Here is a 14,659-nt window from a genome sequence, read left to right as displayed (position 1 = left end):
CTATCTATCTATCTATCTATCTATCTATCTATCTATCTATCTATCTATCTATCTATCTATCTATCTATCTATCTATCTATCTATCTATCGCCTTCACTCTATCGCCCTCACTCTATCTATCGCCCTCACTCTATCTATCTATCTCTCTATCGCCCTCACTCTATCTATCTCATTCTGTACTCCACCACCTGGTCTTCTAAAAGTACAGCCCTGCCACTTTACATGCCTTTTCCAAAGGTGCCAGGATACAGGAATCCTGCAATGATCTATCATCTCCAATGCTGCCTTCAGAGGTTTCTGGGAGAGGGGATCTTTTAAGTGGATGCAATGTGTTTTTATACCTGACCCACTCCACAGTGTCAGAAATGAGGCCAAATTAAATGCAGGGGTGCAGGTTGTCAGCTGGTCGCCATGCCTGCTTCCAGCAGGCAGGTCATAGCTGCTGAGTCCGCCAATGGTGCCAGTCAGTAGTTATTATGGACTGCATGGCCATGCGATGGGGGTTTCAGGTTAGTGGTGGATTGGATATTTGTATAGCCGTGCTGTCCCTGTGGTCCTGTCTTTTGCTGTGCTCTGCCTGTTTAGCAGAACACAGCACCACTGTTTGTAGATGGACATTTCTGAGAGTTTTCATTTCTATTACCTACAAACATAGCACGCATATTAGTAGACTGCAAGTACAACCCCCAGAGTTTAGCTGTGCTATTGAATGGTCAAAGATCCTCTGTTCAATGGTACTCATTTTATCGACCCTAGAAGGATGAAAAGCTATGTAAACTCATGTGGAATCAAACAAGTGAACATGTGAGTATAGGAGAGCAAACACAGATCCTTGGAGTAGGCACATTATCTCCTTGGGCCACCAGTGTAATATATAACTGTTACCATACCTCATGTCCCAGTAAGATAACGGTGTTCGGACAGTGTAGTAGCACACACAGTAGAGTGTTTTAGTGATACTGCCTGTCTTCAGAGCAGCCTGTGACCGAAAGGGGGCTCTCTGTAAGCTCACTGACTCCTAGCAGTCACTGCAAACCATGCTGAGTGCTCGGGTGGCAGCTATAGAAGCTATATAAATATGACATTGCCACCAGTTGACCCGTGATACTCCGGTCCTAATGGAGCAGAGCCTTTGAAAGTCAGCAGGATAGTATGACATTGACAGAGCTCTCCCTGCCAGTGCACCTCCCTGAGCCCGCGGCGCCGGCGTATAGGTGCAGCTGACCTGCTGTGGCTGCCATTAATAAATACAATTGATGCTTCATTCGCTCTGAGCTGCCTTTAGTTTACTGTGTCTGAGAGCTGTGCAGCCGCTGCCTGACTCCATTCTGCTCTGTTTTCAGTTGCAGGCCTTATCCCAGGGTATTCCTGGGGTTGGAGTGTCTGCCTCTTTGGAGTATTTTCCATGTACCTGTGTTCGGTGCCCTTGTGTAATATGCACACACCACTTTGCCCTTGTAACACACGGTTGCTACCTCTCACATGTTTTTATCTTTGATACTTGCACAAGTGCCACCTTGCCTACATAACGCTTGTTCGTGTGCCTGAGTGTCTAGCACCTTTTGCAGTATTACACCTCAAATGATACTTTGTTCTCTCTTGTAACTGCACACTTGTCACTTTTTTTCTTCCTGTGCACTCTTTACTACCTCATGTATTTTTGGCTGCTCACAATTCTCACTACCTCATGTTTTCTGTGTGCTCACAACTGTCACTATTACCTTTACTACCTCATGTATTTTTGGTTGCTCACAATTTTTAATACCTCATGTATATTGTTTGATCACAAATGTCACTATTACTTTATGTAACGTAACGTATGCTTTTGTAATGTTTCTCATTATGTTCCATTTCTGTTCCTTTTGTGAAGCGCTCTGACACCTTCGGGTAAAGTCCGCGCTATATAAAAATGCATAAAAATGCATAAATAAATTGGCTGGCAGCTATGGGGTTAACACTGCTCGAGCAGGAGGAGTGTTCGCCGCTGGATCTTAAAAGCGCATGCGTGCAATCACACGCATGCGCAGTACACGGGCAGTAAAGTGGGGTGCTTCAAAATACATACAGCCAAGACATGGGGTTTCCACGCATGCGCATAATTGTGCGCATGCGTGGAAACGCGGGGGGGGTGTAAAGCCAGATGGGGTGGCTCTATCGATAGTACACCGGAACAGCAGATATGTTCGTGGATCGCCGATTGTTTCCGAAGAGAATCGGAGATTTCCGAGCGAACCTGGAAGTACTTTACTTTATCCGGAGCCCAAGAACCGGATTTGTGGTGCGGTTGCGAGGTAAAAGAGGAGGATGGACTCGACGGGTGACCAAGGAAGACACGGTAAGGCACCACGGGTTTTGGTAAAGGAGGGCGACAGTCTTCTTGCCGTATGGTGGTTAAAATTAGAGCTAACACGGGCTGTCCTGTGCGCTGTTCCAACCAAGCGACATACATTGCACTGCTGTGGTTATGTTTGGTGCCTGTACACAGGACAGTAAACACTTGAATGACTACACTTTTACTGTACATTACTAGTTTTGTACCCAACTCTGCATACCTATGTCTGCAGATTGTGCACAGTTGTCAGTATACACTGTTAGTGCACTATACGTGGCACTGTATGCTCGAGACTGCACACCCCCTTGACAGCAGTGTGTACCAAAAAGAGCTTCCTGGAACCATAACATTTCAAACATAGTATGACAGATTCAGCAACTCAGTGCAGTAACCAGCTAAGTGGACTATGAACATAAAAGGAGAGGGAGCATATTCAGCACCAGTTCGCCTATCGTGTTAGGGTAAGTATACTTCATAGTGTTTTTTTCAAAAATCCAAGTAGAAATTCAAGTAGGCTACCAGTGTTATGCAGGCTGTGTATGCCTGCTCTTTTGGACACATGTTTATGGGTTCTTGCCCGTCAACAGAAAGTAGCAAGTAGGTTTGGGAGTGCTTGAAATGCTGCTTGTAGTTTATCAGGTGAAGTACCACTCCCGAGCACACTGGGTGAACATTTTTAATCCATAAAGTGAAGAAAATTATAATTGAGCAGTCTCTCTCTGGCACAGTGATGTTGTAAGGCTAGAGAGTTGCATATGGAAAACGGCCTTGCATCCCTGGCTAGATTTGTTACAAGTGACCTGCTTGAACAACAGATTTAAGGCCCACAATCTGTGTACACACACAGTAATTCTATGTTGTATATTGCTACGATATCCATAGTAGATTTCTTTTCTTTTTTTTTGTTGAATAGTTTTTTTATTTAGAATCAAGAAGAAAGACCAAGATTACAGTCATCAAAAGGCAGGAGCACAAGGTATCGAAATACAGAGCTTTAGCAATTAATGGGCAGACATTAGTTATCAAATACAAAGCAATAAAATGTAATCCATAATAAAATGTAAAAAAGTTTAGCAAAATACATATTTAACTATAAATATTTTATTCAAAACAAGAGAAGGAAGAAAGAGGAAAGGGGTAAAAAGAGAAAGAAGATAGAAAGAAAGGAAATATAGAAATGTAAAAGAGACAAGTATAGAAATGTTGATAGAGATGAGTGCAAAGACAAAAAAGTAGTGAAAGGTAACCAGAGCAAATTAGAGTTATTTTCTGGGATAACGATAAAGAAGAAACAGAAGATATTCTTTGTTCATCACAAATAAGATTCCACCATGTTAACGAACATAGTTCAGAATTATCTTTCCAACAAGAAAGTATAACTTTAAAAGCAAGTGCAATGAAAAGGTCAAATTCCATCTGTTTCGGAGAATGGTCATGAAAATATTCAGTAATAGTTCAAAGAAAATCATTCGAAATTGATAGTGGTATATTACATCAGAATATCTTTTAAAATGTTGATCAAATAGATTTCTCAAAAATGTAAAACATTATGGCAATAATATATTAAATGAAGTAGTGTACCATTGGAGGAAAGACAAAACCCTCATAAGGGTGAAGCAGACAAATCAATTTTATGAACAGAAGTTGGTGTAAAAACAGCTCTATTATACAGGAAAAATAAAGATTGAGTGATATTGGCAGCTTCGGAGGTAGTGAACATGTTATGCCCTAACTAATCATTTTGAAAGAGCGACAGAGTGCACACCTGTTTTTTGATTTTCCATTTCTGTATTTGCGTTGTTCTCTCATCCACGGCGTGCTACCTGGAGACGTGGTCAGCCCGAGCCACGTTATTATGAATTCTACAAGAACCTGGAGTGGAACACCACCCCAATCTGGATGCACAGCTTCATTTCCATTGCATATAACTAGGCTGTCCTGTTTTCAGTTTCTATTTTTGGTAAATTCTGGTGGGGTTTTTTCAGTGTTTTCAATATCTTAAAAAAACTGTTGTTATCAGTGGCTACACATTTTCACGCCACTAAAAACAACAGAAAAAGTGTTTTTCCGGTGTTTATGGAACGTTTTGCTTTTATCATTGCTTGCTTTCTGCACTGAAAGAACAAGTGGCCCGATTCACAGAATGAACTTAAGACTCAATCCTAAACTTACTACTATTTTGGTATTCACAGAATGCACTTACTACTTTTGGCATTCACAGAATGCACTTACTACTTTTGGTATTCACAGAATGAACTTACTACTTTTGGTATTCACAGAAGTTAGGATTTTGTCTTAAGACAAACTTAAGACAGACTTAAGTTAGCATTTTGTCTTAAGTCTGTCTTAAGTCTGTCTTAAGTCTGTCTTAAGTTTGTCTTAAGACAAACTGAAGACAAAATCCTAACTTCTGTGAATACCAAAAGTAGTAAGTTCATTCTGTGAATGCCAAAAGTAGTAAGTGCATTCTGTGAATACCAAAATAGTAGTAAGTTTAGGATTGAGTCTTAAGTTCATTCTGTGAATCGGGCCCATGGTATATAGACAGTGTACGTCTAGTACATATGAGGTCCAAAGAGATTTTTGCAAATTAATCTTATTGTAATACACCATACAATACTTCTTCAGTGAGTCTTTGGTCATGTGCGCTCGCGCTTTCCTTCCCATGTAAACTTCTGTAAAAAGACCCTCTCAGCATTCATAGCCACTTGGGCTGAGAACCGTCAGCTAAGGGACACAGTTGGGATGACTCTTTCTTTGATGGCACATAAAGCACAAAGTGATAAATATTTGCCTTTTAGTTCCTGGGCATAAGAAAACAGTGCACCAGAATGGACTAAAAAGTCAATAGCATTCCTCATTAACTCTGAAGATTGTGAAGATGCTTTCAGCATACCATCTAACAAGTGGCAAGGATCTCCTAAAGGGAATCGCTCAGCTCGGGTATCAATTTTGACAGGTCATCCCACAAATTGTTTATATACGTAGCTGAATCACTACAACTACAAACAATATCACTCCAATCTTTGTTGAACTTGGAAAGAACCTTTTTTTCAGAGCATAACAAGTGACACCATGTTTTCCAAAAGTCTGGTGTCACGTTTTCACCACTATCCCAGATGCTTGGTGATATATATACTTGTCACTATACCTTGCATTTAATGTTTAAAGCCTGAGGTGTTGGCAAGTCACCTACTATCAATACTGACCCACTAGAAACTATGGTCTGATGTATTAAGGGTTTTACCCATTCTCTGTGGGTAAATGTGATGACACATATTAGGAAAGATTTTTATGAAACTAGCCATTTTACCTATCAGTGAAAAAATCAAATGCAGCCAAAATATCAAATGTGAGTTTGATATGTCCTGATTCTCTACAGTTTATAAAATAATTAAACTAAACCTAAAACGTGAAACTAAACCCTGCATCTTTAGACCAAAGGCCATAAAACTGAAAAAAGTAAAAGGAAGAAAAAACAATATTTTAGTGGCATCCCTAAAGAACAAAACTCAAGCAAAATAATGTTAGCCAGTCTTTCTTACTGCTAGCTTGTATAACAAAGTTACATTTTATTGACCCCTTCAGTAAGAACAAAATTACTCTTTCACTTTCTTTTTCCTTTCTTTGAATGGCATTTAGTTTGTGGTTGTGCATGTGTTTTTTCAGTGTTTATATGTTTTCACCGGTGAGGGCTATTTTTCTTTCAGTGGGGTTTTATAGTTATTATAGGTTTAAACCTAAAACCCCACAGCCTACATATAACAATTGCCAAAAAATTCACCATTTTCTTTCGATTTTATTTAGTTCGTTTTTTAGTGTAATCCAATTTTATCATTGGGTAAACTAAATCAACGATCGTGGACATACTTATGTACACTGTCGTGGAGCAGGATAAGGCCTAGATTGGCATTTTTGCATCATTAAGAGTATAGTGATGACGTAAGCACCTCTCTTGTGACATGAGGAAAAATATTAAGAATGATAAAATTGGATTACATTGAAAAACGAACCAAATAAAGTTGAAAGAAAAAAGGTTAATTTTGTGGCATTTGTTATAAGCAATGGAAATGAAGCTGTGCATCTGGATTGGGGTCGTGTCCCGCTCCAGGTTCTTGTAGATGCCATAACTAATGCCATTGTTTCTTTTTTTTAAAAGCCTTTATTATCACTTCCAACAAGTACAAGTATGGGCCTACAACCACCAGGGCCGGCCACTAATTAGGTCACCACAGTAAGTTGATTATAGCACGATTCAGCAGCCCGTGAAGCAGAGGCACCATAGATTCGATTGAGAATGTGCTATCGAGCGTACCAACTAGATTACAATATTCAAAAGGCTCCATTTTATAATATGAGAAACGAAGGATCAGGTGCCATACAATAATACAACGTCATAGGAAGGGCGGGCCAAATAGAAAAATAATCGCAAGTAAAACGGTCGTAGTGAAAATAGTGATGCCAGGACACACGATTCAGGATAAGAAAGCATTCAATCACAGTTCCAACAGGTTAAGCGCCCGCCCATTGATACAGACAGTACCATAGTAATATTGGCACAATTAAAGCAGGATCAATAACAAACACAAAAATGAACCCACCATACTGACCCGAAAAATAGGAGACGAGAGAAAAGAAGAAAAAACAAAAGAGTAAAAGGCCATAGAAACAAAGAAAGGCAAAAATAAAAAATCCACCCCCCACCCAGCACCCCTGCAGGTGACTACGGCCTAACCCCCCTAGCAGTGTGCCTGTCGCCCTAAATGACTAAAACCTGAAATATAGAGAGAAGAAGAAGTGTAAGAGGTGATTAAACCCCTATGCTAAAAGTAGGAATGGAGGGGGACAGTAACGCACGCAATCCAAGCCTCCCCCCCGCCCCAACAAAATCCCATAAGTAAACGCCATCATGCCAGATACAAGAGGAGATCATACTGAAGGAAGCTGTAAGCCCCACCCAGTCTCCAACGACCAATGAAGCAAATCCCGTCACCGATTGAACCTCTACAGTAAACCCAAAGCAATAGTCTCAGTCTTGTCCCCTTCGTTCGAGCGTGCTGTCCCCTCCTGATAAGTCGGACTCACTCCCCAAAGTGTCAAAATATATATAGAAGTCGCCGAAATACAGTCTACTAGATGAAGGATAGATAGCAAACCCCAAAGTACTTGGCCGATGCCGACGATACTCCTCCCAGACTGTCCGGTCCGACACGTCCTCCTCCGCCATCTTGGTGGACCAGCCGGGATGGGGGTGCGACACACTCCAATCCAGTCGACAGTCTCGACACAAAGTTACCAGAATGGGTATAGCGGCTAAATGGTCCACTGATAGCGAAACCAAGGAGTCGAGCCCCACAGACGATAAACAGAATGCAGCATGATCAATCAGTACCACTTCTGGGGGGGTAATCACATCTCCGTGCACAGGGACTAAATGCGCCACTGGGGTGTCTACCGAAAACAAAGGTGTCCATCGAGTCCCGAGCGATGAATCAGCGTCCGGTTCCAATTGCCGCATGCCGTCCGCCGCCGACAGCAGTTTACGGACCCGGGCTTCCGTTGTCGCTAGAAGTTCCTCGAGGGCTGCCAGCACAGCCCGCAGCGTAGGGCCGCCCTCAATCCGCCCCGCCATATTTCGAACCGGGCAGCAAATCGGCAGCAAAGCAGTCTAAAAGATGTTGAAAGGGATCCGGCAGGGCCACCACTCTAGACCACGGCTTCCAGATAGGAGCAGGCTTCATGATCCGACCTCGACGTTACTCCTCACCACCATGTCGGAAAACTTTCGGGATTGCTCCATCGGGCTGCAGACTCGTACTTAGACACTGATGTGTGGCAGAAAAAGAGGAAAGGGGACAGGATCGGTTAGTTAAGGACGGAGGTCGGGGGGAGCCGGGAGACTAAGCCGCCATCCCGCCGCCGTCGTAGCTCCTCCTCAGATAGCTCAATCTTAATGTCCCGAATGCTGATAGTAGTACCCTGGCCCAGATTGGGACTCGCAACTTTATCAGGGAGCAGTGCTCCCTCTATTCACAGAGTCAGCATTTGAACAGGTCTGAGCACCCCCCTCGCCATCTATCACCGTCCTGTGTCCAGGCCACAACCGGCATCACGTCTCCTCTCCTCAGCTCTAGGCCGATGCACCCATTTCGCCCCCCACTGAGTATTGTGTGTTCAGTCTGGGCCCATACATGCAGGCGTAGTGTTGTCGCCGCGGCTTCCCGGGGGATCTTCCCGGCCGGCGCCCCCGTGTGTTAGAGGCCCAGGGGCCCAGGAGAAGCCGGGGGTTTAATTAGGCTGTGCGCTCGATCTGTTGCATCCGGCCTGTGCGACACACACAGTCCGGCCCCCTTCCCCGAGACCCCTCACCAAGGGCGCCGCTCGATCTCTTCGCGGCTCAGGGTCAGGTATTTCGAGATTCAAGCACCCTCAGGCGATGGCAGCCGTGGGGTTCACCAGCGCAGGCTTATCGTCTTCTTCAAGCCCGGGGAGCCGCGTAGCAATCGGTCCCTGTACGGAGCGTGTCCAGGCCCTCAGAAGCGCTTCCAGCTATCGGTCCGAGACGCAGATCGTTTCTCGTGTGTCCCCAATGCTCCGGCACGATTAACCCTCATTTTGCAGGCAGTGTGGCACAGGCAAAGCAGGATTTTAACAGGATATGTAATGCGGCGGAGGAGCCGATGGCTCAGGCGGCCATCTCAGTTGCAGGCTAGCCCTGTGTTGGAATACTAATGCCATTGTTGAACGGAGAGGAGCACAGAAAGGTCTGTCTCTCAAATCAGTTCAAGAGGGGATTTAGGTCTATCCGAAATAGGAGCATATAAAAGATTATAAATAAGGGATGCTTTAGGATTGAAATCACAAGCAATATTATACAGCGGTGAGAAGAGAGTAAACGGAGTCGAGTCAGAGGAGATTATTGGTCAATAAAAAGGATTGAAATGCACAAGAAAGTTTAGAATATTGGGGTAGGTAAGAATTGTTTAAACTATAGCGCTCTTGTAATGAAGCAAAAGAGAAAACAGAATTTTGGGAAGTTAATTGATGAAAAAAAGCTTTTGATCAACATCATAGAGCATATCAGTTATTGCAGGACACTCAGAGTAGTAATTACGCTTGCATTACTTGCCTTAGAACATATACTCTGACAAAGTAGCAGAGAAAACTCCAAAGCAGGAATTGTATATACTACATACAAAATGAAAGGGGGAATCCGATTCCTGCAGGTAATAATTCCTGTGCTATAGCATACCGTTGCAATCTTTCTAAAAATGCAACTAAAACTTTTAAAACGACCTGCTCAGAAAAAACCCTGAAACACTTATCTCAGATCCCTCTTTCAACAAAAAAACACGGAGTACTTTTTAACGATCTAATTTCCTTCACTAGATCACTGTCTAAATGCGCACTACGATGGCTAAATGCTAAACATCAAAGAGGCAAGAAACATTCCTTACGGAACTAAGTTGCCTATAACGCCTTCAATAAATTAAATGGCCATCCTTAATATAACTTACTACAAAAATGGCACAGTACTCATCCATGCAGCCAACAAGGATCTTGAGCTTTTTGATGGCTACTTTGCCAAGTTAAAAGATTGTGTTCATAACATCCCTCACTTAGCTCACCAGCAAGGCGGCACCACAGACACCATCAACCATACTACACTAAGTGTAACGGCTAAGAGTCACAGCGGGACAGATCAAGAGAGTCAGCACTCTAGAACCCCCAGTATAAGATACGGTACCAAGACACGTCTTATAGCCACCAATCTAATAGTGGACATGCACAAAGCGGTTATCAATGAGTCCCTAGCAGCAAACCAGTTAAATTCTAGCAAGCCGCCCAATCTTCACACGTCTGAGGCAAATACCTCCACAACTTTACAAATAGCTTATCTCTCGGATGCAGCACCCATCAATCAGTGCCCCAGGAGGATAAATCGCAATACAGATAGTACAAGGCTCGCTCCTCCGATTAAAGAACAAAAACTACGAAAGGAACTAAATGTATCAACAAGCATTCTGAATTTAAACCATCCATCATACCGTTCCCCAGGCCAACAATCACACTTCAAAAGCATCATCTCTCTCCTCTCTCAAGAAGGGAGCTAGACATTCTCAATACCCATACAGATGGAGTAGCTATACAGATGGAGTAGCTACAAACATGCAAAATGCTATTAGGAACATGACGAATATTCTACTTCTCTCAAGCTATCTCTCCAAAATTATCTATATTCAAAAATCTGTACACACCTTCCAGAATAAGCTTAACTCTACCCCACTGCCTAATAGGATTTACCGTCCTTGTATTTTACTTAGATATCTGCCGGACATTGAAACTCAAACCTTACTACTATCTTACGAGTCAACATCCAGTCTAGCCACTAAGATAAATAAACAGAAAATTGAAGTTGTCCCTATTAACGTAAATAGGATAACACAAACTAATCACATAAAGTGACACCCAAATAACCTGAAAGGAATAACGATAATCCCAGTGGGGCAGGATTCTAACCTAGATAACCCTCCCCAAAAAATTATCATGCCTACTTATCAATTGCTGCTCAATCAATCAATCATTTGTAGAGCGCACTACTCGCCTGTGAGGGTCTCAAGGCGCTGAGGGGGTGGAGGGGGAACTGCTACTGTTCGAACAACCAGGTCTTGAGAAGTCTCCTGAAGGTCAGTAGGTCCTGGGTCTGTCGCAGGTGGATGGGGAGGGTGTTCCATGTCTTGGCGGTGAGGTGATAGAAGGATCTTCCGCCGGTGGTCGTTCGGTGGATGGGTGGAACGGTGGTGAGGGCGAAGTCAGTGGAGCGGAGCTGGCGGTTGGGAGTGTAGAAGGTGAGTCGTTTGAGGTATGCTGGGCTGGCGTCGTGGTGTGTTTTGTGAGCGTGGGTGAGGAGCTTGAAGGTGATCCTCTTGTTGACGGGGAGCCAGTGCAGGTCCCTCAGGTGGGCAGTGATGTGACTGTGGTGGGGGATGTCAAGAATGAGGCGTGTGGAGGCATTCTGTATGCGTTGAAGTCTCTTCTGGAGTTTACCCGTCGTTCCTGCGTAGAGGGCGTTGCCGTAGTCCAGCCTGCTGGTGACGAGGGCTTGGGTGACCGTCCTGGTTCCGGTGGGGATCCATCTGTAGATCTTGCGAAGCATGCGGAAGGTGTTGAAGCAGGAGGAGGAGACGGCGTTGACTTGCTGGGTCATTGACAGTGATGAGTCAGGATGAACTCCAGGTTGCGTGCGAGGCCGCCCACCAGGAGTGGTCCTAGGTGGAGGGGGTGGAGCCGAGGATGAGGACCTCCGTCTTGTCCGAGTTCAGTTTCAGGCAACTGCTCTTCATCCATTCGGCGATGGCCTTCATTCCTTCGTGGAAGTTGGTTTTGGCGGTGGCGGGGTCTTTGGTGAGGGAGAGGATCAGCTGGGTGTCATCGGCGTACAAGATGATGTTGAGGTTGTGTGATCGGGCGATGTTGGCGAGCGGTGTCATGTAGACGTTGAAGAAGGCGGGCTGAGGGATGATCCTTGGGGTACGTCGCAGGTGATCTTGGTGGCTTCGGATCGGAATGGAGGGAGGCGGACTCTCTGGGTTCTGTTGATGAGGGAGGAGGTGATCCAATCCAGGGCTTTGTCGCGGATTCCTGCGTTGTAGAGGCGTGTGCATAGGGTGTGGTGGCTGACTGACTGTGTAGAAGGCAGCCGAGAGGTCTAGGAGGATGAGGGCCGCGGTTTCGCTGTTGTCTAGCAGGGTCCTGATGTCATCAGTGGTGGGGATGACGGTGGTTTTGTTACTGTGGTTGCTGGGGTATCCGGATTGGGACGAGTCCAAGGTTGTGTTCTCATCGAGGAAAGTGGGTCAGTTGTCTGTTGACTATCTTCTCGATGACTTGAGCAGGGAGATGGGCCGGAAGTTCTTGAGATCCTTTGGGTCTGCCTTGGGTTTCTTGAGTAGGGTGTTGCTGGCCTAATCCTGAACCAGGACGTTGACGTGTCTATTTTTAGGTTTAAAGCATTTTATTGAAAGAGAAGACATTCGAGCAGTGGTTACAGTGCTATGTGCCGTGCCACCATTCCCAAAGGAGTGTGTAACATCCCAAGTCTCTTATAACAGGGGCCCCTTCGGCTCCGCTCTTGTATGCTCAGTCAGAGATCAAAATACAAAAATGGTGTTATCCCTCTGTACCCTTTCTACTTTTATTAAACTACCCCCCCTACTCCCTCACCCTCCCCTTCCCCTCCCAGCCCTTCCCTACCCCATCCAGTGCTTTGCTTGCCTCCTGTTTCGTCTCCATACCACCGCCCACCATCACCGACCATGCCCGGTCAGCTGACCGTTAAACAGTGTGATCCATCGGTGGTGTTAATCTCAATAATCTTAGGTACCTTGGACAAGTGAGCTCTTTGAATTCCGTGGTTAGCAGTGCATGGAATAGTTGCCACAGCTCCTCAAATTGTTCCACCTCCCCAGCCACCATGAGAGATAATTTTTCCATGACCAGTACATGCCACGGTCTGTGCAGCCAACCCGTGGTGGAGGGGGTGATGGTCGTGCGCCAGTGTATTAGGATGTTTTGAACTGCTGAGCCCAGTGCTATAGCAATTTGCCTGCCTCTACGGGATTTCAGTGGGTACATTAAACTGTTTGGAAGACCCAGCAGGATGTATGCAGGGAGGCGGGGCATCTCTATTTCGAAGTGTGTATCGATCTCAAAAATCACCTCTTTCCAGTAAGAGTGTAACAGCGGGCAGTCCCATAAAACATGTGTAAGTGTGCCTATCTGCCCACACGCCCGCCAACAGGTATTCTCAACGTGTCGATTCATCTCGTGCAGCCGTTCTGGGGTGTAATACCAATATGTGGACACCTTAGTAAGTGTTTCGGTAAGTCCTATGTGATATGCAGATTGCCGTGCGCAATACGAAATCTGGTCCCACTCTTTATGGCTTAGCGTCCTGCCCAGTTCCCGGTTCCATCGTTCTCTGCCAGGGTTATGAAAGTGGAAGGGGGGAGGCTGCAACAGTCTGTAGAGATCCGTGATTAGTTTCGCATCCGAAGTGTGCGTTACCAACCATCGTTCATAGGGCAGCAGCTTCCTGTCAGCCGTCTCTCTCACCTGTGGCTGCAGCGCCCAATGCCGCACCTGCCAATAGTGCATCCTGTCTGTCTCGGACAACTGATAATCCTCCTTGAGACTCCGAAAGGGGAGAATCCCTTCCGCATCATACATTTGGAAGAGCGCCCTACATCCGGCTGTTCGCCAGTGCGTGAAGGCTCCTGGCCCCGTCCCTGGCGTAAAGTCTGGGTTGTCCACTAATGGTGTGAACGGTGAGGGGAACGTGGTGAGGTCGGAGACCTTGTTGGTGGCATTCCATACCTTCAACGTGACCCGTGTGACAAAGGACGCGTAAAGGTTAGGAGGGCGGTGTTCCCTACGCAGGAAGGGCACCTCCTGTAAGGGACGGCCCGCAACCGCTTGGTCCTGGAATAGCCAGTGCTTGTCCGACTCCCACTTGCTCCATTCCACCAGGTACCGTAGCTGCGTTGCTTGGAAGTATTTGCGTAAGTCCGGAATACTTAGTCCCCCCGCCTCAGGTGCTAGCGTAGAGAGAACTCTCCTCATCCTCGGCTTGCGGCCTTGCCAGATGATGCGGGCTAGGTCCGCTTGTGTCTGTTGGATCCACCCCTTAGGCGGTTGGAGCGGCAGTGCCCGGAACAGGTACAGAACCTGGGGTAGGATTGTCATCTTAACCGCCGCTATCCTGCCAAGCCAGGATATCATGCTCTTGCCCATCTCCCCAGTTCCTCTTTGATCTTCTTACCCAGAGCCGCATAATTGGCGGTCACCATTGCCGGCAACGTGGGCGCCAGCAAGATACCCAGGTACGGTACCTGATGCGACTACCAATGCATGGGGAAGAGCCCCTGCAACTCCGATCTCGTGGCAGCTGTTAGGGAGACATCCAGTGCAACTGACTTTCCCATGTTCATTCTAAATCCCGCCACCGCCGAGAAAGCCTCTAATTCTCCGATGCACGCGGGGAGTGCCCGTTTCGGTTCTTCTAGGGTCAGTATCACATCGTCCGCATAAAGGCTGACTGTATGGACATATCCCCCCATCCTTACTCCGGTCGCTCCTGGGTTCTGGCGTATTCTCTGGGCAAACGGCTCCATATACAGAGCGAAGAGTAGCGGGGATAACGGACAGCCCTGTCTGGTGCCTCTCTCGATGGTGAACCTCTGGGAGCTACAACAGTTTACCTGTACCACCGCTGATGGGAACCTATAGCAGTGGAACACTAAAGAGCGAAATTTCTCTCCGATACCC

At 45.8% G+C, this 14,659-nt stretch overlaps 1 protein-coding gene across 4 annotated transcripts in view; it reads left to right on the top strand.

Annotated features, from left to right (window-relative positions):
• The first annotated feature begins 2,169 nt into the window (after positions 1-2,169).
• RABEP2 (rabaptin, RAB GTPase binding effector protein 2) overlaps positions 2,170-14,659 on the top strand; it is a 418,606-nt gene continuing 406,116 nt past the window's right edge. For all 4 annotated transcript variants that reach the window (XM_078652313.1, XM_078652310.1, XM_078652312.1 and 1 more), the window contains exon 1: positions 2,170-2,335. In XM_078652313.1, coding sequence (XP_078508439.1) covers positions 2,305-2,335 — 31 coding nt within the window. In that variant the 5' untranslated portion in view covers positions 2,170-2,304. The remainder of the gene's footprint in view (positions 2,336-14,659) is intronic.

The sequence above is a fragment of the Lissotriton helveticus genome, chromosome 7 (genome assembly GCF_964261635.1).
Source record: "Lissotriton helveticus chromosome 7, aLisHel1.1, whole genome shotgun sequence".
NCBI lineage: Eukaryota > Metazoa > Chordata > Amphibia > Caudata > Salamandridae > Lissotriton > Lissotriton helveticus.
Note: the sequence above shows the minus strand (reverse complement) of the source record. Positions and strands in the feature narration are given on the sequence as shown.